The sequence below is a fragment of the Dromiciops gliroides genome, chromosome 3 (assembly GCF_019393635.1).
Source record: "Dromiciops gliroides isolate mDroGli1 chromosome 3, mDroGli1.pri, whole genome shotgun sequence".
Taxonomy (NCBI): Eukaryota; Metazoa; Chordata; class Mammalia; order Microbiotheria; family Microbiotheriidae; genus Dromiciops; species Dromiciops gliroides.
The window spans coordinates 288569145-288593724 of record NC_057863.1 but is presented as its reverse complement, the minus strand read 5'-3'; the positions used below and the strand labels follow the sequence as shown (position 1 = coordinate 288593724).

General features: G+C 37.0%; 1 protein-coding gene across 1 annotated transcript in view; it reads right to left on the bottom strand.

The window, feature by feature from the left end:
- DMD (dystrophin) overlaps positions 1 to 24580 on the bottom strand; it is a 2325391-nt gene that overhangs the window by 231194 nt on the left and 2069617 nt on the right. Inside the window, 1 exon segment of the mRNA XM_043994767.1 lies at positions 16570 to 16630. Coding sequence (XP_043850702.1) covers positions 16570 to 16630 — 61 coding nt within the window.

Sequence of the window (24580 nt, the reverse complement as noted above, 5' to 3'; positions counted from 1 at the left end):
CCTGGCTTACACAACCAACCTGCATTCATATGGGCATATTCACATTCACCAAACGACTGCTAATCTCATACGAGGGATAAGCCTCTAAAACTGTCTTTTTAAATCTGATGCTTCCCATGAATAATTAGCCAGCAAAGCAACCTGAAGTAACTATTAGCAAAGGTATTTACTAAGAAGACATAAGAATACTTGGTCTAAAGCAGGGCTTCTTAAAAGTTTTCCACTCACCACCCCTTTTCACCTAAGAAATTTTTACATGACCTGGAGGTATATAGGTATATAAAATAGGTATAACCTTTTACTGTTGCCAAAATTTTCGTGATCTCCACACTCAGTTACATGACCCCATATGGCATTGCAACCCACAGTTTAAGAAACTTTAGTCTACCTGGGCAAGTCACTTAACCCTTACTGTCCCTGAAAAAAACAAAAAACAAACAAAAAAAGAAACTTTGGTCTAAAACATTTCCCTCCAATCCCCCCCCCCCCAATCTGAACTTTATTCTCCCACAAACACTTAGTGGTCACTGGAAGAGAGGGCTTACACTTTTTTTATAATGGTAGTGAGGCACCCATATTAGATACATGTATGACAAAGGATAATTCACAACTCCCACTGCTAGAATCCTTTCTTTTTTTGTAAAATAGTCACCCAGCTCCCCTTGAGTGATGCTTTCTGGTGGAGGTGATATTTAGCTGGGTTCTCAGTTTGGCTCCCTTTTCTGGAGTCCAACAGGGGAGGCACTTTTCTTGATGCAAGGTCACATTCTTTAAAGCTTTATCCCTCCTGTGGCTACCTCTCACTATCAGGTCTCAGGTGTGTGTGTATCTCTGCTCCAGGCTGAATGTATTATCTACTACTGGTCTTAGTAGCTCCAATATCATGGTTGATGGAAGGGAAAGGAAAAAAAAAGTTCTTTCCTTCTCCCCTTTAGGAAGCTGCCACCACCAAGCTCTCTCTATCGTGGAATCCTAAACTCCAGAACTGGCTTGCTATTTTTACATATAGGCCCAAAGGCTATCACTGATTTTCTCTATAAACCAGGAGTTGTTTCCTTCTTGATTCAATCAGAGAAATTCACACCTCATAAAGGGTTCTCAGGGGGTAAACACATTTTGTTTACATAACAAAAACCTTATCATGTGTGGCTCTACTTTTGTGGGGTTTTAGGAAAATTCCTTAATGTCTACTTTACACTTTGTGTTTGCATTCTGGGTCCTCCCTGAACTTGGGAAAGGGAAAGGGAAGCAGGGAAATAGAGAACCTATCCCCACCCATATCCCCTCCCTTACATAAGAAGGGACACATAGGAAGCACTTTCTAAATTGTGACAAATATATGTGATCATTCTCTATAAATAACATAAGTCATGTCAAGGAGTATATTAAAAACCAGACAGGCAAACGGGAATGAGAAGGATTCCGCTCCACCCCCGCCCCCCAAAAAAAGAGAAGGATAAAATATGGAAGGATGGGACAAAGGAGTAAAAAATATGGAAAAATGGGACAGAGGAGTGGTCATAAGTTAGGCAGATAGGATTCAGAAGATCTTGAAATGACAGACAGAGTGACTAGAAGACATGCAAAGTGTGGGGGAAGCAGGCTGTGAGTGTCAGCAATAAGACTGATCAGTCTATTAGCCAGGAAGTTTATATGTATGTATATATGTGTGTGTATATGTATATGTATATGTATATGTGTATATGTGTGTATGTATGTATGTATGTATTACTCTAGACAGATCTCAGGGCACTGCAGCCCCATGCTTATTGTTGTTGTCCTTCATTTTTGAAGAGGACCAATGACATTAGGAGGATGATGTCTTGACTTACAAATGAATTGGATTTAAGTGAGGCATCAGCCTCACTCTCTCCTGCAGATCAGAGCAAAGGACATGGATGTCCATGGCTAGAGGGGAGAGGTAACACTGAAGAGATAAAGATGGAAACTTATCATTGGGAAAACTCATTATGTCGCAAGATTGAATCTGCCTAGAACTCACATCTTATCAGTACCCTCTGCTTTTCTGACTGCACTCTATGCCTGGAGGTCAGGGCTATGAGTTCTAGGGCCTCGAATTAAAGAGGAGACTCAGTTTTTCTCCCCAGCTATACTACTTTTGGATGTCTCTGGAACTCTCCATCTTGTACCCATCCCCATTTTGAGTTTCTTTTTGTGTGTTTTCTTCTACTACTAGATTGTAAGCTCCTTGAAGGCAAGGACTGTGTTTTTATTTATATTTGTATCCCTCTCATTTCACCACAGTACCCTGCATATAGTAGCTTAACAAATATTTATTGATTTATTAATGACTCGATATGAAGATCTTTAAGGATGGATATCTATACCTAAAATGCACAGGCAACTAAAAATAATAGCTTGCATTTGTAAAGTATTTATAGCTATAGCATGTTTATATACATTAGGAAGGAAGACAATAGCCTCTGGTAAGCATTTACCATGTGACAGGCACTGTGTTAACTGCTTTACAAATATTGTCTCATTTGATTTCTTCAGCAAGCCTGGGAGACAGGTGCTGTTATATCATCTGATATTCACAATAATGTGAGGGACATAGTACCAGTTTTTTCTTCATTTTATATATCTATATATCTAGATCTAGATCTAGATATATAGATAAGAATTACAGAATCTCAGAACTGGAAGAGAAAGAAGCACCTACAGGGCATAGCAGATAGAGTTGTTGGACTTAGAATAAGGAAGATCTGAGTTTGAATCCTTCCAAAGACACTGGTAATGTGACCCTAGGCAAGTCACTCAGCTTCAAGAAAAAGGGAGTAATAACAGTACCTACCTCATAGGATTGTTTTGAATATCAAATGAGATAATACATACACAAATCTGAAGGTGCCGTATATATACTATCTGTTATCATTATAATACACAAGAGGTCAGCTAGTGCAAAACAAAAACTTTTTTTTTTTGATAGAACCAATTAATTTCTTCAGGTTAGGGAATGCCTAGTAAGGAAATTCTACCAAATGGAGTATCAAACTTGCCATTAAACTTATCTAAACCATTCTGTGTCAGAGCCTGCTAGATTCAAACCCAGGTCTTTCTGATTCTGAAGCTCAACACTACCTTCCATTCTAATCCATACCTGCATAATAATAATAACAGCAAATGATTATAGACAGTTTTAAGATTTTGTTGTTGTTGTTTAGTCATTTCAGTTGTGTTTGAGTCTTTGTGACCCTATTTCTCCAGCTCATTTTATAGATGAGGAAACTAAGGCAAACCGGGTTAAGTGAATTTCCTAGGGTCACACAACTAGTAAGTGTCAGAGACCAGATTTAAACTCAAGAAAGTTGAGTCTTCCTGACTCCTGGCCTGGCACTCTATCCACTGCATTACTTAGTTACCCTAGTGTCTTACATTATATTATCTCATTTGGTCCTCACAGTAATCCCAGCAGGTGTGAACACCTAACTAGTAATGGGCAGAATCAGAACATGAACTCAGGTCTTCTGGCTCCAAGTCCAATGTTTAGCATTGCTTTCTCCTACAGAAAGGATACTATGAACAGCAGCATGGATCAGAGTGCTACTCTGAAGTAAAGTGAATTTCACTGGGCATGGGGGAGACAAAGAAGGAAAAATGCTTCTCACATTACCATTTTTTGGCTGTGAAGTAGCAAGATAAACATCTAATGGACAAAGAGCAATCAAATGAAGCACAGCAAAGATGCCTTAAAAATAAGCATGAAGCAATTTATTGATACTGAGAAAGCCAGAATAGCATTCTCTTTCAATGATTCCATAAATATGATGTAATCACAGTGCCTCTAAAGGGGAATGGGAGAGAGTCTCTATCTTTGCCTAGCTATTATGTCCTTCTATTTTTCTTTTTCTTTTCTTTTTTTTTTTTTGTTTTAGGCAATTGCGGTGAAGTGACTTGCCCAGGGTCACACAGATAGTAAGTGTCAAGTGTCTGAGACTGGATTTGAACTCAGGTCCTCCTGAATCCAGGGCTGGTGCTCTGTCTACTGCGCCACCTAGCTGCCCCTTATTAAGTCCTTCTATAAGCCATCTCATGGAAATATAAGAATAATTCTTTCATTTGGACCCTTCATCTCCTCCAAATCCTTCACAGTATAATGGCCCCCAACCAACCTTTAAATGTAATTGATAACTGTGACAGTGCCAAGTCCTCAATTTGTTAATTCTCACTTCTATGAGAGATAACATGGTAAGACTCAGGTACTCACATCATAAGGGCACTGGAGACTATTCATCATGTTATCAAACTTGATAACCAGTTCTTGGGACATCAAGAAAGACACAAGAGAATTGGAGGAGGTCCAAGCAACAGTAACCAAAATAAACAAGGGGACAGAATAGCTTTCATATGAGAAGAGACTAAAATAGATTAGAACTTTAGGGGATATGAATGAAGTCTATAGTATAAAATAATAAAAAGTAGGAATAGAATGAACTTGGACTTGTTCATGAAATCCCCAAATATTAAAACTTGGGAATACACTTGGAGCTTGAAGTATAGAGTTTTATAAGGGAGTTACCTTTATATTTGTTTATATACACATACATATATACATGTATACGTATATATATATATATATATGTGTGTGTGTGTGTGTGTGTTTGCCAGTATCATAATATAAAAAATTATTTTTGAAATAATCCACTTAAAATTACTTTTGAAAGGCCAAGGAATATGAAAAATATATTATTTTATGACTCATGATGATTACACAATATTGGGAAAATGTAAAACAGAACTAAATTTCAAACATACCGTGCACTGTCACCTCACTGAAGTTGATTTAAATACCTATTTTAACCTCTCTCCTGAAAGGAAATGGGCTGAGGGGAGGAGGAGAAAGGATACTAGAGAAATATTTTATAAGAAGGTTGAAGGAAGAAGAATATGCTTTTGACAGACTGAGACTTTTGGCTTTGATTAACACGATTTTATCCTTAAGATTAAAACATATAATAATAATAACTGAAATATAGTGCTTTGAGGTTCACAAATTGCTTTATGCACATCTCATTAACAATACTATATGGCATATGTATGACCAGTTTATGCATCAATTGTTTCCTGGCATATGTACTCACACAAACCCACTGAAAAAGTGCAAATATTAAGCAAAAAAAAATCTCTTCCTTGCCCAGAAAAGAGTAAAACCTTTTGAATTTATTGCTCCACAATACAGTGTTAAGTGAGAGTTTAAGAAGAGACTAGATAAATCCATGGATGATAAATTCTAGACAGATTCCTGAGTTCAGTATCATCATAGTACATTCATAACCTTTTAAGACTAATACAATGGAGCAAAAGGGCTGTGTTCTCTCACAGCATGTTCCTTGGTGCCATTGTCTGAGACAGAATGTTAATCTGACCCACTGTGATAGTTCTCTTCCTATAACAGGTTTTTAGGGACATCCTTCACGGATACTGTCCAGCACCCAGACAAATAATTTCCCAACTCATTAAGAAAACAAGAGAGACAACTTTTGGCTCAGTTTGGGTTCTCCATATGGGAGCATGCTACAATAAAAAGGTGAAAGAATTCCTAACAGAATGCAGCATCTGGTTAAAGGCTGTTATATTGAAATTTTCATGAGGTTGTCAGTAGGCTAAGAAACTTCAAAATGGCAGCAAATGGAAAAAAAGTACTTAGAACAGGTTGAACATTGTTGGTGATTATATTTTCAGGGGCAATGAAAACTGCAATGAAATAATGTGAAAGAGATGTTGGCAGGAATAAGAAAGCCCCAGGGGAGAGGAAATATGAAAAATGTAACAGTGATCTATGTTATAGACTAATAAACAAGACAAACATGAGTCTTTAAGTATCAAAATCAAGATTTTTAGCATTTCATGTGAGGCTGGTGCTCAGGTTGCAGACAAAACAATGCCTGATTTACTGTCCAAGGAGAAAGATGCTAGTAATGAGTTAAAAATTCAGGGATGAGCACAAAACTGATCAAATAGACATCCGGGAAGTAGTATAGTGTTAAGATAGGAGGCATTTATAATCCAGATGATCCTCTAATCTCTATAATAAGAAGGCATGTAATGTCATTAAAAAAATAGCCAAACGGAGCCAAGATGGCAGAGAGGAAGCAGCAAGCTGCCTGAGCTCTCCTTCTGTTCCCTCAAAACGAACATTAAAACAAGCCTCTGGACGGATTCTGAAACTACAGAACCTGCAAAGAGACAGAGAGACAAAGTCCTCCAACCAGAGATAATTTAGAAGACTTCAGGAAAAGGTTGGTCTGACTCGGGCAAAAGGGAGGCCCAGCGCAGGGCAGCAGCCCAGCGCTGAGGGGGTCGGGGCAAGTCAGCAGGAGCTGCGGGCCACAGCCGAACAACTGAGGCTCCCGGAACCTGGTTCAAAAATCTGGTGGCCAAGAAGGACAGTGGAAAAACCTACCTGCACCGGCCGAGAGGGCCACGAACGGCGGGATCAGACGCCGGGGTCTGGCGCCTGGCTGGCCGAGCACAATCAGACAGGAAGTGCAGGGCGGGGGATCTCCACACACCATAAAGGCCTCAGAGTAAAAGCCCGGTCACACAGCACCTATACACCTGCACAAGAAGCCCAAAACAGGGACCCTGGTGCCCCCAGAGCAGACCTCAACTTAAAGAATAAATAAATAGGCTGCAATAATGAGTAAGAAGCAAAAAAGAGCCCTCTCCATTGAGAGCTTCTGTATCAATAGGGAAGAAGCCAACACAAACTCAGATGAGGACAATAGCCTCAAATTGGCTACATCTGAAGCCTCACAAGGGAAGGTGAATTGGTCGCAAGAACAAAAAGCCTTCCTGGAAGAGCTCAAAAAGGATTTTAAAAATCAATTGCAAGAGGTAGAAGAAAAAATGGGGAGAGAAATGAAAGCAAAACAAAAAAACTATGAAAAAAGAATCAGCAGCTTAGAAAAGGAAGCTGAAGAAAACAAAGCCTTAAAAAATTCATTTGGCCAAATGGAAAAAAAGCTGCATAATCTCACTGAAGAAAACAATACCTTAAAAAATTCACTTGGCCAAATGGAAAAAAAGGTGCATAATCTCACTGAAGAAAACAATGCCTTAAAAATTAAAGTGGGACAGTTGGAAGACAAGGAATCCATGAGACACCAGGAATCAGTCAAGCAGAATAAAAAAAATGAAAAAATAGAAGAAAATGTGAAATACCTCATTGGAAAGACAACTGATCTGGAAAACAGATCGAGGAGAGACAATTTGAGAATCATTGGACTGCCTGAAAGCCATGACCAGAAAAAGAATCTAGACACCATATTCCAGGAAATTATTAAGGAGAACTGCCCTGATATCATAGAATCAGAGGATAAAATCATCATTGAAAGAATCCACCGATCATCTCCTGAAAGAGACCCCAAAAGGAAAACTCCAAGGAATATTGTAGCCAAATTCCAGAATTATCAGGTGAAGGAGAAAATACTCCAAGCAGCCAGAAAGAAACAATTTAAATATCATGGAGCCACAGTCAGGATTGCTCAGGACCTGGCAGCTTCAACATTAAAGGACCGCAAGGCTTGGAATATGATATTCCGGAAAGCAAAGGAGCTTGGATTGCAGCCGAGAATCTATTACCCAGCAAAAATGTGCATTTTCTTTCAGGGGAAAAGATGGACATTTAATGACATTGGGGACTTTCAATCTTTCCTGGTGAAAAGACCAGAACTGAATAGAAAATTTGATCTCAACATACAAGACTCAAGAGAAGTTTAAAAAGGTAAACAGAGGGGGAAAAAAAGTTACCCTATTAGGTTAAACTGTTTATATCTCTACACAGGAAGATAATACTCATAACTCTTAAGAACTGTAAATATATTTGGGCAGAGAGAAGGACTTTATATAGAGGGTATAAATATAAATTGTCTTTGATGTGATGATACAAAAAAATTTTTTTAAGGGGTTAAAAAGGGAGTCTATGGGGAGGAGAGGAAAGGGGAGGTGGAATGGGATGAATTATATCATATGAAGAGGTGAAAAAAAAAAACCTATTATAATAGAGGGAAAGAAAGGAGGGGTGAACATTGTTTCAACCCTATTCTCATTAGATTTGATTCAAAGAGGGAATAACATATACGTTCATTGGGATAAAGAAACTTAACTCATTCTTTAGGGAAACAAAAGGGGAAGGGAAAGGGGGGGACTGATAGAAGGGAGGACAAAAGCAAGGGAGAAAAGGGTAAAGAAAAGAGAGGGGGGTGATAAAAAGGGAGGGCAGATCGGGGGAGGCAGGGGTAAGAAGTAAAACATCGGTGAGGAGGAATAGGGTGAAAGAAGGGGGGAAAAGTACAAAGGGGGTAAATAGAATGGAGGGGAATAGACAGTCAGTAATAATAACTGTGAATGTGAATGGGATGAACTCTGCTATAAAACAGAAGCGAATTGCAGAGTGGATTAAAAACCAGAACCCTACAATATGCTGTTTACAAGAAACACATTTGAAGCAGAGAGATACACACAGAGTAAAGGTAAAAGGCTGGAGCAGAATATATTATGCCTCAGCTAAAGTAAAAAAGGCAGGGGTAGCGATCCTTATCTCAGACAAAGTGCAGGCAAAAATAGATCTCATTAAAAGAGATAAGGAAGGAAATTACATCTTGCTTAAAGGTACTATAGATAATGAAGTAATATCAATATTAAATATGTATGCGCCAAGTGGTATAGCATCCAAGTTCTTAGAGGAGAAGTTAAATGAGTTACAAGAGGAATTAGATAGTAATACTATACTAGTGGGGGATCTGAATCTCCCCCTCTCAGAATTAGATAAATCTAGCCAAAAAATAAATAAGAAAGAAGTGAAAGAGGTGAATAGATTACTAGAAAAGTTAGACATGATAGATGTCTGGAGAAAATTGAATGGGGATAGAAAGGAATATACCTTTTTCTCAGCAGTACATGGCACATTTTCAAAAATTGACCATGTATTAGGGCACAAAAACATCATAGTCAAATGTAGAAAGGCAGAAATAGTAAATGCATCCTTCTCAGATCATGATGCAATAAAAATTACATGTAAGAAAGAGCCAGGGAAAAGTAGAATGAAAATCAATTGGAAACTAAATAATTTCATTCTAAAGAATGAATGGGCCAAACAAGAAATCATAGAAACAATCAATAACTTTATCCAAGAGAATGACAATAATGAGACAACATACCAAAATCTATGGGATGTAGCCAAAGCAGTGCTTAGGGGAAAATTTATAGCTCTAAATGCTTACATGAATAAAAAAGAGAAAGAGGAGATTAATGAATTGGGCATGCAACTTAAAAAGTTAGAAAAAGAACAAATTAGAAATCCCCAATTAGATACTAAATTAGAGATCCTGAAAATTAAAGGAGAAATTAATAAGATTGAAAGCAAAAAAACTATAGAATTAATCAATAAAACTAAGAGCTGGTTTTATGAAAAAACCAATAAAATAGATAAAATATTGGTTAATTTGATTAAAAAAAAGAAAGAAGAAAACCAAATTACCAGTATCAAAAATGAAAAGGGTGATGTTACCACCAATGAAGTGGAAATTAAAGCAATAATTAGGAAATATTTTGCCCAACTGTATGCCAATAAATTTGACAATCTAAATGAAATGGATGAATATTTACAAAGATACAAACTGCCCAGGTTAACTGAAGAGGAAATAAAATCCTTAAATAAACCCATATTAGAAAAAGAAATTGAACAAGCTATTAATGAACTCCCTAAGAAAAAATCCCCAGGGCCAGATGGGTTTACGGGTGAATTTTACCAAACATTTAAAGAACAATTAATTCCAATATTATACAAATTATTTGGAAAAATAGGTGAGAAGGAGTTCTACCAAATTCGTTTTATGACACAAATACCAAAACCAGGCAAAGCAAAAACAGAGAAAGAAAATTATAGACCAATCTCCCTAATGAATATTGATGCTAAAATCTTAAATAAGATATTAGCAAGGAGATTACAGCAAGTGATCACCAGGATAATACACTATGACCAGGTGGGATTTATACCAGGAATGCAGGGCTGGTTCAACATTAGGAAAACTATTAACATAATCAGCCACATCAATAAGAAAACCAACCAAAATCATATGATTATCTCAATAGATGCAGAGAAAGCTTTTGACAAAGTACAGCACCCATTCCTAATAAAAACACTAGAGAGTTTAGGAATAGGGGGAGCTTTCCTTAGAATAATAAACAGTATCTACCTAAAGCCATCAGCAAGTATTATATGCAATGGAGATAAATTAGAGGCCTTCCCAATAAGATCAGGGGTGAAACAGGGATGTCCATTATCACCCCTATTATTTAATATTGTTCTAGAAATGTTAGCTTTAGCAATCAGAGAAGAGAAGGGAATTAAAGGAATTAGAATAGGCAAGGAGGAAACAAAACTATCACTCTTTGCAGATGATATGATGGTATACTTAAGGAATCCTCGAGAATCAAGTCAAAAATTACTTGAAACAATTAACAACTTTAGCAAAGTAGCAGGATATAAAATAAATCCACATAAATCATCAGCATTTCTATACATGACCAACAAAGTCCAGCAGCAAGAGATAGAAAGAGAAATTCCATTTAAAGTAACGGTAGATAATATAAAATACTTGGGAGTCTACTTGCCAAGACAAACCCAGGAACTCTATGAACACAACTACCAAACACTCTTCACACAAATCAAATCAGATCTAAATAATTGGAAAGATATCAATTGCTCATGGATAGGCAGAGCTAATATAGTAAAAATGACAATACTGCCTAAATTAATTTACTTATTCAGTGCCATACCAATCAGACTACCTAAAAATTATTTTATACAGCTAGAAAAAATAATAACAAAATTCATCTGGAAAAACAAAAAATCAAGAATATCCAGGGAAATAATGAAAAAAAATTCACAGGAAGGTGGGTTAGCGGTACCAAACCTGGAGCTTTACTATAAAGCGGCAGTCATCAAAACTATCTGGTACTGGCTAAAAAATAGAGTGGTAGATCAATGGAATAGGCTAGGCTCAGGAAATGCAGTAGTAAATGACACTAGTAATGTAGTGTTTGATAAACCCAAAGACTCCAGCTTCTGGAATAGGAACTCAGTATTTGACAAAAACTGCTGGGAAAACTGGAAGATAGTATGGCAGAAATTAGGCATAGACCAACATCTTACACCTTATACTAAAATAAGGTCCAAATGGATACATGATTTAGACATAAGAGGTGATACCATAGGTAAATTAGGAGAGAAAGGAATAGTGTACCTATCAGATCTTTGGAAAGGAAAACAGTTTTTGACCAAACAAGAGATAGAGTATATTATAAAATGCAAAATGGATGATTTTGATTATATTAAATTAAAAAATTTTTGTACAAACAGAAGCAATGCATCCAAAATTGGAAGGGAGGCAGAAAGCTGGGAAACAATTTTTGAGGCCAGTGCTTCTGATAAAGGCCTCATCTCTAAAATATATAGGGAATTAAATCAAATTTATAAGAATCCAAGTCATTCCCCAATTGAGAAATGGTCAAAGGATATGAACAGGCAGTTTTCTGATGAAGAAACCAAAGCTATCTATTCCCATATGAAAAAATGCTCTAAATCTCTAATGATTAGAGAGATGCAAATTAAAACAACTCTGAGGTACCACCTGACACCTATCAGATTGGCTAAAATGACAAAAAAGGAAGATAATAAATGTTGGAGAGGCTGTGGGAAAATTGGAACACTAATATATTGTTGGTGGAGCTGTGAGCTGATCCAACCATTCTGGAGAGCAATTTGGAATTATGCCCAAAGGGCGATAAAGCTGTGCATACCCTTTGACCCAGCAATCCCACTTTTAGGTCTTTTGCCCAAAGAAATCATGGAAGGGGGAAAGGGCCCCACATGTACAAAAATATTTATAGCTGCTCTTTATGTGGTAGCAAGGAATTGGAAGTTGAGGGGGTGCCCATCAATTGGGGAATGGCTGGACAAGTTGTGGTATATGAATACAATGGAATACTATTGTGCTGTAAGAAATGATGAGCAGGAAGAGTTCAGAGAAACCTGGAGGGTCTTACATGAGCTGATGATGAGTGAGATGAGCAGAACCAGAAGAACATTGTACACAGTATCATCAACATTGAGTGTTGACCTACTGTGATGGACTATATTCTTCTCACCAATGCAATGGTACAGAAGAGTTCCAGGGAACTCATGATAGAAGAGGATCTCCAAATCCAAGAAAAAAAAAAAGAAAGAAAGAACTGTGGAGTATAGATGCTGATTGAACCATATTATTTCTTTTGTTTTGGGTGCTGTTGGTTTTTTTTTTCTTTCTATTTTGATGTTTTGCATCACTGCTCTGATTCTTTCTCTTGTAACAGGATTAATGCAGAAATAGGATTAATGTTATTATGTGTATATATATGTGTGTGTGTGTATATATATATATCTATATGTATATGTATAGATATATATATATATATATAATCTATATCAGATTACCTGCTGTCTAGGGGAGGGGGGAGGGAGGGGTGGGAGGGAGAAAAATCTGAAATTGTAAAGCATGTATAAACAAAAGTTGGGAACTATCTTTACATGTAATGGAAAAAATAAAATACCTCATACAGAAAAAAAAATAGCCAAAGAAGATATCTGGTTTAGCAATTGGACCTTTGTGGTAACTCTTATGTGGAAGTTAGGATAAATAAAAGACAAGAAGAAACACTGAGTGGCCAAAGAAATAAGCATGTCTTTTTTTTTTTTTTTGGACAGAAAAAGAAATGTGATTCTTAATAACTACATTGATTCCATTGAACCTTACATAGCAGTCCAGGGGTCAGCAAACTACTGCCAGTGGGCCTGATGAACAAAGAATACTTTTGACATTTTAAAATAAGGTCCTATTCTATTTAAAAACATAAGAACCATTCTTAGCTCCATGTAGTCACCTCTGTGCTAGTCTATCACAAATATATACAATTGTATCTACACACAAATCATAAGGTTATGAACAAGAATAACAATTTACCTCTATATAGCACTTTAGAGCTTACAAAACATTTTCTCAAAGTAGCCCTGAGAGGATGATAGGTGTGGTAGGAGGAATATACCAGGATCTCTTCCATGTGGGCTCAACTAGATTTTGGGTTTTATATTTTTCCCCAAGAGTCAGGGAAGCTGTTCTTGACACATGACTGGTTCAGGGGGCTAAGGGTCAAGTCATTAATGAGGATCCTTAGCTACTTAAAGGTATAAAAAAGCCAGCCTATGAAAATTCAGTGCCCCTCAGACTTTGAGTATGCCTTATTGCAGTACAAGTCACCACACACGTCTGCCCCCAAACACTCTGCTAACCGAACATATTTCCATATGGTTAGGGCTGTGTCTATCTGGACCAATGTTGTTCTGATTATCTTTTCCTTGTTATTGTTAAGTAAATTACTTTTTAAAATTAATTTTTGGAATGCTTTATGTGTGACATGTTTTGTTTCAGTGCTAAGCAAGAACCACTTGACCAGCTTGATTAAGAATGGGCTGATAACAGTAGCTCAAATATTAAACCCATTTGACAGCACAGAAGACTGAGGCTAAAAGTATGATTTTTCTCAAGGTCATCATTAGTTTCAGAGACAGGGCTCAGGCCTGACATTTTTATTCATGCCATCTGACCTAGCTCTTACCACTTAGAGTTTTTATATCATATATGATACAAGTGAAAAAGACACAATTACTAACTCCAAGGACCTTACCCTCTCCCAAATAAAATAAAATAAATATTAAAAAAGCTTCTTACATGTCTGAATATCTTCATCTATCTACTTACCTTCTATTTTTTAAAAAACGTCCATATTTAACCTTTTCACTATTGAGCCACTTAGAACATAGTGCCAACTTTTAGCTTCACAAAGAGAGAAATGAATAGAGAATTTGAAATAGATTGAAGGGATAGTCACAAAGATAATTAAAGATTTGGGAAGGGGGATAGGGAGAGGCAGTGTGATACAGTGGATAAGGCACTGAACTTGAAGTCTAGGAGGTTTGGTTCAATTTCCACCTCACTCACTGGGATGGTAGGCAAATCATAACCTCTCTGGCCTCAGTTTCCTTATTTATAAAATGAGGGGGTTGGATTTGATGGCTTTTAATGTCCCTTCCAGTTCTAAATCTATGATCCTCTGATCTACCAGGCAAATATGAGAGAAATGGAGGTCTCCAGTTTGGAGAAGTAGATTTATTGAATGAAGGTCAATAACATAGATTGTTTTCTCTCTATTACAACTGAAGACTGATTAAGTAAGAATAACAAATTTCCTGTTAAAATGTGAATTATTTGCCCTTTTAAAAGTTGTAATTTTTCTCTGGATTCTTTTTACTTACCTCCTATAATTGAGTGTCAAGAGAGAAATGACACATAGACTTAAGCCAGGGAAGGGCTAAAGAGATATCAAGAGCCCTTAGAAATCTCTGTCCTTTATTGGTCTCAAATATATGGCAATGTGAAAACACAGTCATAGAGATTTCTGATATGTAAGTGTCCTTAAATGGACCTAAAGCAAATTACCCTAGAAGGAGAAGAAAAAAAATACTCATTTTGATTCAGAAAGAAGATATTACATGGTATCAAAGATATAATTTTCATAATCCCAATTTCCTTGATTCTAAATTCAGGTGCATTCAATGACCAAATCTTCATAAGACTCAGAATGCACATGGGAAAAGTCTTTTAGTTGTTCCATTGGGCATGAAATTTTAAACTATTCCATAGGAATTATCATGCATGTGGACACTAAAGCCCAAAAGGAAAATAAAAGGAAATTCTGGAAGCAAACCAATTTCCTTGTGTAGTATTTGGTTTGCAAATAGGTTTTTCCCCCCAAAGAATTGCTGAAATTAGAAGAGAAATATACAATGAAGACATAATAACACATTTTTATAGCATTTGTAGATTTACAAAGCATTTCCCTCACAAAAACCTGGCAAAGTAGGCAACTTAAGAGTTCTTGTGCCTAACTGTAAAGATAAAGAAACTGAGGCCAGAGGGTTAAGTGACTTACCCTAGGTAATACAGTCAGAGCTGACATTCAAACCCAGGTCTTTTGACTACAAGAACAATACTCTTTCTTAATTAGACAATGGGTAAATCAAAAGAAACATATATACTTGAATTATGGGAGGACTGGAGCTTTTTTTTTTTTTTTAAGACAACCTGCTTTGGAGGATTAGATAAAGCTTCACAAATAAAGACCTTGGGTTACTGTTAAGGATTCAGAACTGAGTTAATAAATTGATGGACAGCAAAAATCCAAAACCAGTCTGGATGAAATCTATCAGTTTGAGCAAACAGGAAAGTCTAAAACACTTTAGTCAGCCTTGTGCAAAAACTTCATGTGTTTTTAAAGACTCTCTTCTCCATGATCTCTATTAACTTTCATTGTTGGTGACTAAAGGGAGCACCTTGCTATAGAGCAGGTTTCCTAACCTTTTCTGTGTTGAGGACCTCTTTGGCAGTCCAGTGAAGGTAAGAACTTAAAACAATGTTTTTAAATGAATAAACTAAATTAAAATAAAATCTACAGGATTATTCAATTATATTGAAACAAAGATGCAATTTCCCTCTCCCCCCCACCCAACAAAGGTCACAAACACCCTGAAATCTATTCACCGAGTCCTTTGGGGGCAAGGTCTATGGACTCTGTTGTTGTGAAGGAGCTAGCAATAGACGCATGGAAATAAAATCTTTATTCTTCTATTTGGTGATTCCCAATTTTTATTCTATACTAGATGTCCTACTTCTGAATGGTGTCTCTAATCACTTCTCTCTGTTGGTGCAAATGTTTCTGGATAACAGTGGTGCTTTTGTATAATGCTTAACTAATGTCATACTTTGAGAATTACTCCATGGGGCTCATGAATTTGGATTTTTCCATTGGAATGCACTAGTGGGTGCTGGTGATTGGTTTTCTATGCAGAGAGGCATTCCTACGAGCTGTAGGCTCATAGAATCATAGATTTAGAGCTGAAATGGCCCTTATGAGCCATTTGATCTAATCCCTTCATTGTAGAGTTAAAAAAAAAAAAAAACGGCCCAGAAAAGCTATATGATTTTTCCAAGGTCACATAGGCCATAAGTAGCAGAGACAGGATTTGAATCCAGGTCTAGAAATCTTCCTTCTCAGTCTGAAGGGGAAAACCCTTAAAAAATTAGCATTATCCTTTCAAATATTCATTTCCAGTCCTAACCAAGTAGTCTGAAGCTAAGCGGAGTTGTTTTGCTGGAATAAAAGCCTCCTTTGGCTTTATCACAAAGCAACATACACACTTCCTTCCCCCTCTTCTCTTCTCCTCCCCACCTCCCACTACACATACACACTTAAAGGTTTCTCCATAATGCATCAGCAAATTTACCGTGGTAATTTTAGCATGTAGTTTACTACCTTGTTGCTTCCTCAGGAAGGCTAGAAATAAGAATGTTGCAGACCAAGCAACGTCTGGCTCATGGGAACAAATGCATATTTGAATGCACAAATTAACCACAATAAATATTTCTTTTCCACTTTAGTCTTCAGACTTACTTGATGTAGTATGGCACTTTGTTTGGTGAGATTGCTCTCTCCCACGGACCCTGGACAGAAGCTGAGGAAAAAAAAAAGAAAAAAAAATACATGGAGGTCAAGTTCAAAGCAAACAGGAAAAGACAACATTAATCTCTGGAATTATAATTTTACCCTGATATTTGTTTATTTGCTCAGTTGTCCATGAAGGCAGGAAGGATTAACCTACTATTCTAAAATTTCTGTCCTGTTTTAAGAGAAATTGAAGTCATTCAGCCACAAAGACAAATGGGGAGAGAGAGAGAAGGAAGGAAGGAAGGAAGGAAGGAAGGAAGGAAGGAAGGAAGGAAGGAAGGAAGGAAGGAAGGAAGGAAGGAAGGAAGGAAAACAAATGGAGGAAGAGGAGAGGGAAGAGGAAGGAAAGGAAAGAAGGAAGGCAGGAGGGAGAAAGGATATGAGGGAGGGGGGAAGGGAAAGAAGAAGGGAAGAAATAAGGAAGGGAGAAATGGAGGGAGGAAGGAAGGGAGAGAGAACAGAAGGAAGGGAGAGGTAGAGGAAGGAAGGAATGAAAAGGAAGGCACTTTCCACAGCCAAAATTATAGGATAGATAAGAACTCAAATGAGCAGATATGCCATATAATGCCAATAATATTTCCTATAAGTGTTTTTCAGTTTTTTCTTCCTATTTGATTGACTCTTCTTACTATCTCACTAGCAAGAATACATTTTTGTTTATATTTTTATTCTCTGTTGAGTGAAGCTAAACTGCAGCACCTTGATATGTTTATTTTTCTCTTGGTTTAAGTAGAGTCCAATTTCATTTTTATTTCTCACATTATTAACTGTGTATATGTTTTAGTAGCTTTCCAAATTCAGGAAACCAACATAATCTCATCAAAGAGGGTTTTCAAACAGAAAGAGAATGGCAGTGCATAGCAACTGCTTTCCCAACCTAGAGTCTTTCAGCATTAATGAAACTTTTCTTTGTAATAAACAGTTTCTATGAAAATTACTACAGGTAAAATTTAATTATATGTAATGGGAATTCTTTATCCAAGACCTCTATTTTTCTTTTTTTAGTGAGGCAATTGGGGTTAAGTGATTTGCCCAGGGTCACACAGCTAGTAAGTGTTAAGTGTCTGAGGCTGGATTTGAACTCAGGTACTCCTGACTCCAGGGCTGGTGCTCTATCCACCGTGCCATCTAGCTGCCCCCCAAGACCTCTATTATGGTCTAGTGAAGGTACTAATCTCAAAACCTTATTTTAATACTTAGAATTTATGGAAATTTCAAAGATTTGAATATTTCCAAGGCACATTTTTGTATACTATAGTATCTTTTTTTTCTTGACGTGAAAATAATCTAGTTTGGAGGAATGATAGCATTTTCTGAAGAATGGCATCATGCTGAATACAGTTTCCAAAGTTCATTGAGCCTTCATGTAATGTCTCTTGGAATACAAATAGAAGCAGCAATGATGCTGTACCTAGTTATTTTATCTACTCAAATGTCTTTCCATCTTTTTTATCTAACAAATAATTAGAAATACAGCTGCTGTTAACCATTACTTACAAGAGATCTACTGTGAATAGCTATGACATAAATAAATTTCACAACATAATTTAGTCCACAGTATATTAAGATGTAAGACAATGGTTGTTGAAAATATATCTTTGATATGTGAGCAAAGAACTTCATATAAGTTATCCTCCTTCATTGTTACATAATCTGAGTAATACATTTTCAAAATCTTTATTTTCCATAAAGCAATGTGGTGGTCCAATAACATAACCTTTAACAAGACATTCTGCTTTACATAATGGTTGTACATCATTAAAATATATGGGAAATCAATCTATATTTAACCAATAGCCAATATTTTTGTTTTCCATCTTGGTAGGCACCAAAACTAATTAAATGAAGGAAAAAAATGACAATGTTTTTAAAACTGTCCTTAATTGTTTCTCCCCTTTTCTTTCATATCCCACTCTTGAAATATGGCTAGATGAGCTAGGTTAATTAGTGGAGTTTATATCACCTGAGTAAAAATATAGCACTTTATTCTCTGATTCTTTGGTAGACCAAAAAGGAAAGACTTATCTTGATTTGTTTAACAACAACAATAATAAAACATTTCTATAGTATCTATTATGGGCCAAGGACTGTGCCAATCACTTTTACAAGTATAGTCTCATTTGATCCTCACAACAATCCTGGGAGATAGGTGCTGTTATAACCATTTTACAGTTGAGGAAATTGAGGCAAACAGAAAAGTCACTTGTTCAGGGTCATACAGCTTGTGTCTGAGGCCATATTTAAACTCAGTTCTTCTTGACACTGGGGCAGCTAGGTGGTACAGTGGATAAAATGCTGGTCCTGGAATTTGACTCCTCTTCCTGAGTTCAAATTTGGTCTCAGACACTTCTGAGCTGTGTGACCCTGGGTAAATCACTTCATCCTGTTTGCCTCAGTTTCCTCATCTATAAAATGAGCTAGAGAAGAAAATGGCAAACCACTCCAGTATCTTTGCCAAGAAAACCCCAAATAGGGTCATGAAGAGTAGGACATGACTAAAATGACTAAACAATAACTTCCTGAGACCAGGCTCAGCACTTTATCCACTTGTATAAGGGAGAGTAAAAATCCGTTTATTTTGACTACATGACCAGCTACTGGTCTATCGGTATCCACTCTATTGGAATCAGAGCATCATGGAGCTGAGTGGAATAGCATGGTCCAGTCCCTGCTTTCAGGCCTGTGAATGCTGAAATCAAGAAGAGGATATACATTCTCTTCTTAAAGATCTTTAGGAAAACTGTCCACACTTGCTTATGACCCTATCACTGTCTTTATTACCACGAATGTCATTTTTCCTTATCCATTAGAATCTTCTGGTATGGTTGTAATTGGTGAGACCTTTCTTTTATTATTTCTTTTATGACTTTTGAGTCTCTCTCGGGGATGTCTTTTTAAGTGTCAAAATTATAGGCTGCAAATGAAGCTCAGTGGGCTTCTTTCTGACCTATACAAAGTTAGTTCAAGCAAACAACATAAGGAAGAGAAAGGGAGACGTTGAAACAAAGTGAGCTGAAAGGAAGATTTAAGCTTTGTACTTGTAATTGTCCTTGGTACAGATGTACTATGGTAGAGTGGAAAAAAAAACCACAACACTAAATTTGGAGTAAAGAAGACCCATCTTTCAATCTACCTCCTTTTCTGTGACCTGGGGCAAGGCACCATAGCTTTCTGAGCTTTGGTTTCTCTCATCTGCAAAGTGAGGATGATAATAATAGTAGGATCATAGATTTAGAGCTAGAAGAGATCTTACAAGTTGCCCAATACAACTTTTTCAATGTATAGATGAGTAAAGATATATATGTATGTGTATATATACATATGTACATGAACATGTATACAATTATAGCAATGTGCAAAGCTTAAAGTGTAATATATATGTACACACACTGCTTTGCAAACCTTAAAGAGAGAGATATGCATGTGTGTATACACATATATATGCCAGCTACTATTCCTTAGAATATATGTATATATTCAGAATATTTATATATTCATTTAATCCTAAAAATAGGTACTATGTGTATTGATCTTGAGCAAATTACTTACTACTCTCTCTCTCTCTCTCCCCATTTTACTCCTTTTTAAATTGAAGGGGTTGTACTAGATGACCTCTTAGGGGTTTGTCATTCCTGTATATTACTTTGCAAATATTAAAGTTCTATATAAAAAAAGCAGATGAAAGGCCTAGGCAAAGCTTTTCCAAATATCATGTTTAAGTTATGTTTCTGATTTTAAAAATTCTATTCTAAAAGTTCGGTTTTCAAATTCAATTATAAAAAGGACAGAAGCTTTTGTTTGTATAGCAATTATTAATTGCTGGCTTTCATATCTAAAAGAGCCATATGTTTTAATGTATAACAGACAAATGGAAAAGAAACATTTTTTTCTGAGATGTCTTTTCCCTTGTTTCATAGTCTTCAAGTATATCTAAGCAACTATATTGTAATCATAATTTGAAATGCAGAAATTTTATCAAAACTGTCCTTAATGCATTAAAAATACCACTTCCCTCCAAAGCAGTAGTTTCCTTTCACTGAAAGGAAGTGCATTAGAAATACAGCACAATCAGATGATAGTTGTGTGTGAGCAGACTTGGCATTCCTTCTCAAGAGATTGTTGTAGGGTTCTTGGTGGTAAATATTTTGGTCTCCTGGATGTTTCTGGTCTCAAATACATTTAAGTTGGTCAAATATGTGGAACCTCTTACAAGTATGTCCTGAGAATCATCATCTCATTTCTGGCAGCAGTCCCAATGTCAAGAACAGCTGTGTCTTATCTCAGGGTACCAGTGAAAGCTTGCTATCCTTTACAAAGCAAGTTTGCGCAATAGACTCTCATATCTTTAATGCCTGGTGTGTCCATTTTTAGTAGTCTATCAAAAGCAAATTTATAGGAAATCAGTTTTTATATGACACCACGCTGTCCTCTTGCATTTCCTTATACAGATGTTTTCCTCACTTCTAAGTGTGATTCAAGTGCATCTTTGTGATTCACTCTCTAGAGTAAAAACCACCCATTATCATACTGCACCAGCTACCATGAGGGTATTGTCTACTGAATTTAAATGGCAAACTACACACAAATTTATTTATTCCAAACCAAATTTAAAATTTTCCCTTTCATGACTGCTGTCCTGTGTTATTAAGAACTTGAATGGTCACTGCTCTGCTTTCAAAGCTTTTCCTCCCTAGTGGTCCCAGTATTCAATATTATACCCAAAGAGGTTTCTAAAATCCCAAACATGGTCTATACTATTTTAGGGAAATTCTTATTTAAACCATTTTTAATGCATAATGAACAGAATGTGCCAAAGCTTTGCACCCTGGAGTTAAGCCATATTTTAATCTACATGGGGGCCAAACCAGAAAATTAAAAAGAATGCTAATGTTATTTAAGCTGGGCCAGAACAGCACTCTCAGGAATTCATCCCCAAACACGTTCATTAATCCTGCTGAATCTGGGGGTTGATTACCTGACAGGGTTGATCAAAAGGTAGGGTAGGGATAAGTTAAAGAAATAAATATGGAGTTCAATACTGAGGAACTGAAGGAGAAATACATTTCATTTCCATTCCATTCTATTGCATTCAATAAACAGATGCTAAGCATCTGTAGCAGAGGTTTTTGGACATTTTTTTGTTCATAACACAATTTTATTCTTTGTCACGAAGAATGGAGGACAGGAAAGTTAGGAACGTTTCCCATGTGATCATAACTTTAAATTCAAGATCCAAATAATTCTCGGGAGTCTCACACATGTAAATTTCAAGTGTAAATTCCATATAATCCATAGCACACCTGGCTGAAACTCACTGTCCTGCAGCATATCCTGGAGAGCCACTGATCTACAATGTCCAGAGGGAGGTAATGTTTAGGTAAAACATGGCTCTTGCCCTCATGAAGGGAATTGTCTAGCAGGGCAATACAGCTCATGCACAAAGACCTATAATACGAAGTTACACATTTTACCCTTATATAAGGTTCAAGAGGGAAAGAACATGACTACTTGGGAATGGAGAGGAGGGAACGGTCCTTAGAGAATGTGGCATTTTAGTTGGGCATTAAGGGATATGTCAGAATTCAGCAGCAAAGGTTGCAGTTGGGGGAGGGGTGGTTCCAAGCTAGGGGGAAGAATTAGGTCAACTGTAGTATGAGCAAGAATGTACAAGGAACATACAAGAGATGATGAAGAAGGGAGGAGAATACTTATCAGGGATAATCTTTTCTTCAAAATGCCATGTACAGGAATGCAAATTCCACTAGTATTTAGAATCTCATGATATTTTATGGGAGTAAGTACAGGAAATTTAAAAATCTAAACAGATAAAAATTTGTTCTAAAGTTAACTTTATAGAAATTGACTATGTCACTGAGCAGTTCTTCTCTGGGCTGATCTTAGATGTTATTTTAAATTTGCCAAGTTCAAAACATCATTTATTTGATCTGAAAAAAGCAAGAAACCCTAATCATATCCCTTAGATCACTGTGTACTTGCTATATGATCAGTGTTGAATACCATAATGCTTAATAAAAATGAGGTGGAAGAATTCTAGAAAACACAATTACTAGCATCTCATACATTTTGATGTGAAATAACATTATGTATCAAGAAGGTATACTCATATGAGGAAATCCAGGAACTGGATTGTGGCACTAAAAGTGTGGTGGAATATAGCAGTGTTATTCTGAACCAGTTTCTAACCAACAAGGAAGAACTGGCTGGTGAAATGGAAACACTGAGTATTTTAGAAGGAAGTGATGATTCCATCTTAGAATTAGTGATAAAAATGAGAAAAGCTGAGCAGTCAGAAAAGCATTCTAAATTTCATGAGAATATATTTCAAAAAGTTCAGAGGAAATGATGGTTTAGAGCCCAGTAGAAAAACGTGGCTCCAGAGGGATAAGAAGCTAAAGAATGAAATTCTCAAGATATAAACAAAACAATTCCAAAAAGGAAGGAAAAAGAATAACTGCCTAAAGAGACATTCATGAGGGCAGCTAGGTGGCACAGTGGATAAAACACTGACCCTGGATTCAGGAGGACCTGAATTTAAATCTGGCCTCAGACACTTGACACTTACTAGTTGTGTGACCCCAATTGCCTCAGAGAGAGAGAGAGAGAGAGAGAGAGAGGTGGATGAAATCATGGACTAATTTAAATATTAAAAGACACATAAAAGATAGAAGCAAGGACAGGTAACAGAGGAAGAAAAGTGCCATGGTCCTGAATGTGAAAGTTTAGGAGGAATTGAGGCTGTGGATGAATGCTACTGTAAAGAGGTTGATCAAGGAGACCCTTATGAACATGCCCACTTCCGTGGCTCTGCTGACTGGGTTTAAGAGGAGCTGCTGCCTGATTATTAGATCCAGGAGGATGGACTCTAGTCATAAGAGCTACCCCTCCCCTATGGTGTATAAAGGTGAGCAGTTTGCACTTTCTCCTTATTCTATTTGTCACTTGTATTTCCAGACCAGAGTGTAGCCCATGGTAAAGAAGAATATGGTAAGCTGTATGTATCTGCCCAGGGGCCAGAGGTTCCTGGACCTCAAATTCCTGGCCCCTTCCATCATCCTGTTTCTTTTTCTGAGCCTAATTTAGGAATTAGAGTTCCTGGGAGTGGAATTTTGCTGCTCAAGTAGCCAGAGCAGTAGAAGAGTTCTTAGAGAAGGACATGGCAGGGGTCAAAGAGCACACACAGAGTCAGAAAGGAGAGATCCTGAGAGTGAACTGTCCCAAATTTGTTCCCGTGTTCCTGTCCTTATCAATATTCTCTAATTTTTTAAATCACACAACCTTCAGGCATATCTTTAGAGGCAGCCATACCTAATTCATGGGTAATTCTAAATTCGAGAGCTCCCAAGGTTGAGAGTTTGGGCACTAAGCCTATCAGAGGGAGAAGAACACTTCAACAACATTGGAAAAGGAAGAAAATTGGCAATGCAGACACTGATGTTAGATGTATCTGGGCCATGCCATCACTCCCTGCGACTTCAATGAACTGTCTGGACAATCAAGGGGAAGAGATTGATGGTTCAGCAGTTCCCTTGTAGGTAGACCCTAAATATATTTAGTACTTTGATACTGTAGGAGCACTCACATTTGGGGGAATCAAGACTATGAAAATATTTAGAGATTTTCTGAACTATTTTGATGAGGACAATGAGCAAAAAAGAGAAAAATTCTCTGGACTTTCTTCCATGTCATAGAAACCTCCTCACCCTGGAAACTTGCTCTATCCCTGGAATTCACATGTTGGAATTGCTCCTGCAGCCTCTCCCTCTGGTTGGTTTGTTCTTCCCAGAACTTTGATTTTAAAGAGGTTCCATATCAGACCAGAGGTATATCTTCATTCTTTTCAAGGCTGCCCTTTGAAGCTCCAGATTTTCTCATTTTCTCTACCATTCCCTTCCTCTCAACTTTTGCCTCTTGTCACTCCTTTTTCAATATCTTTTTT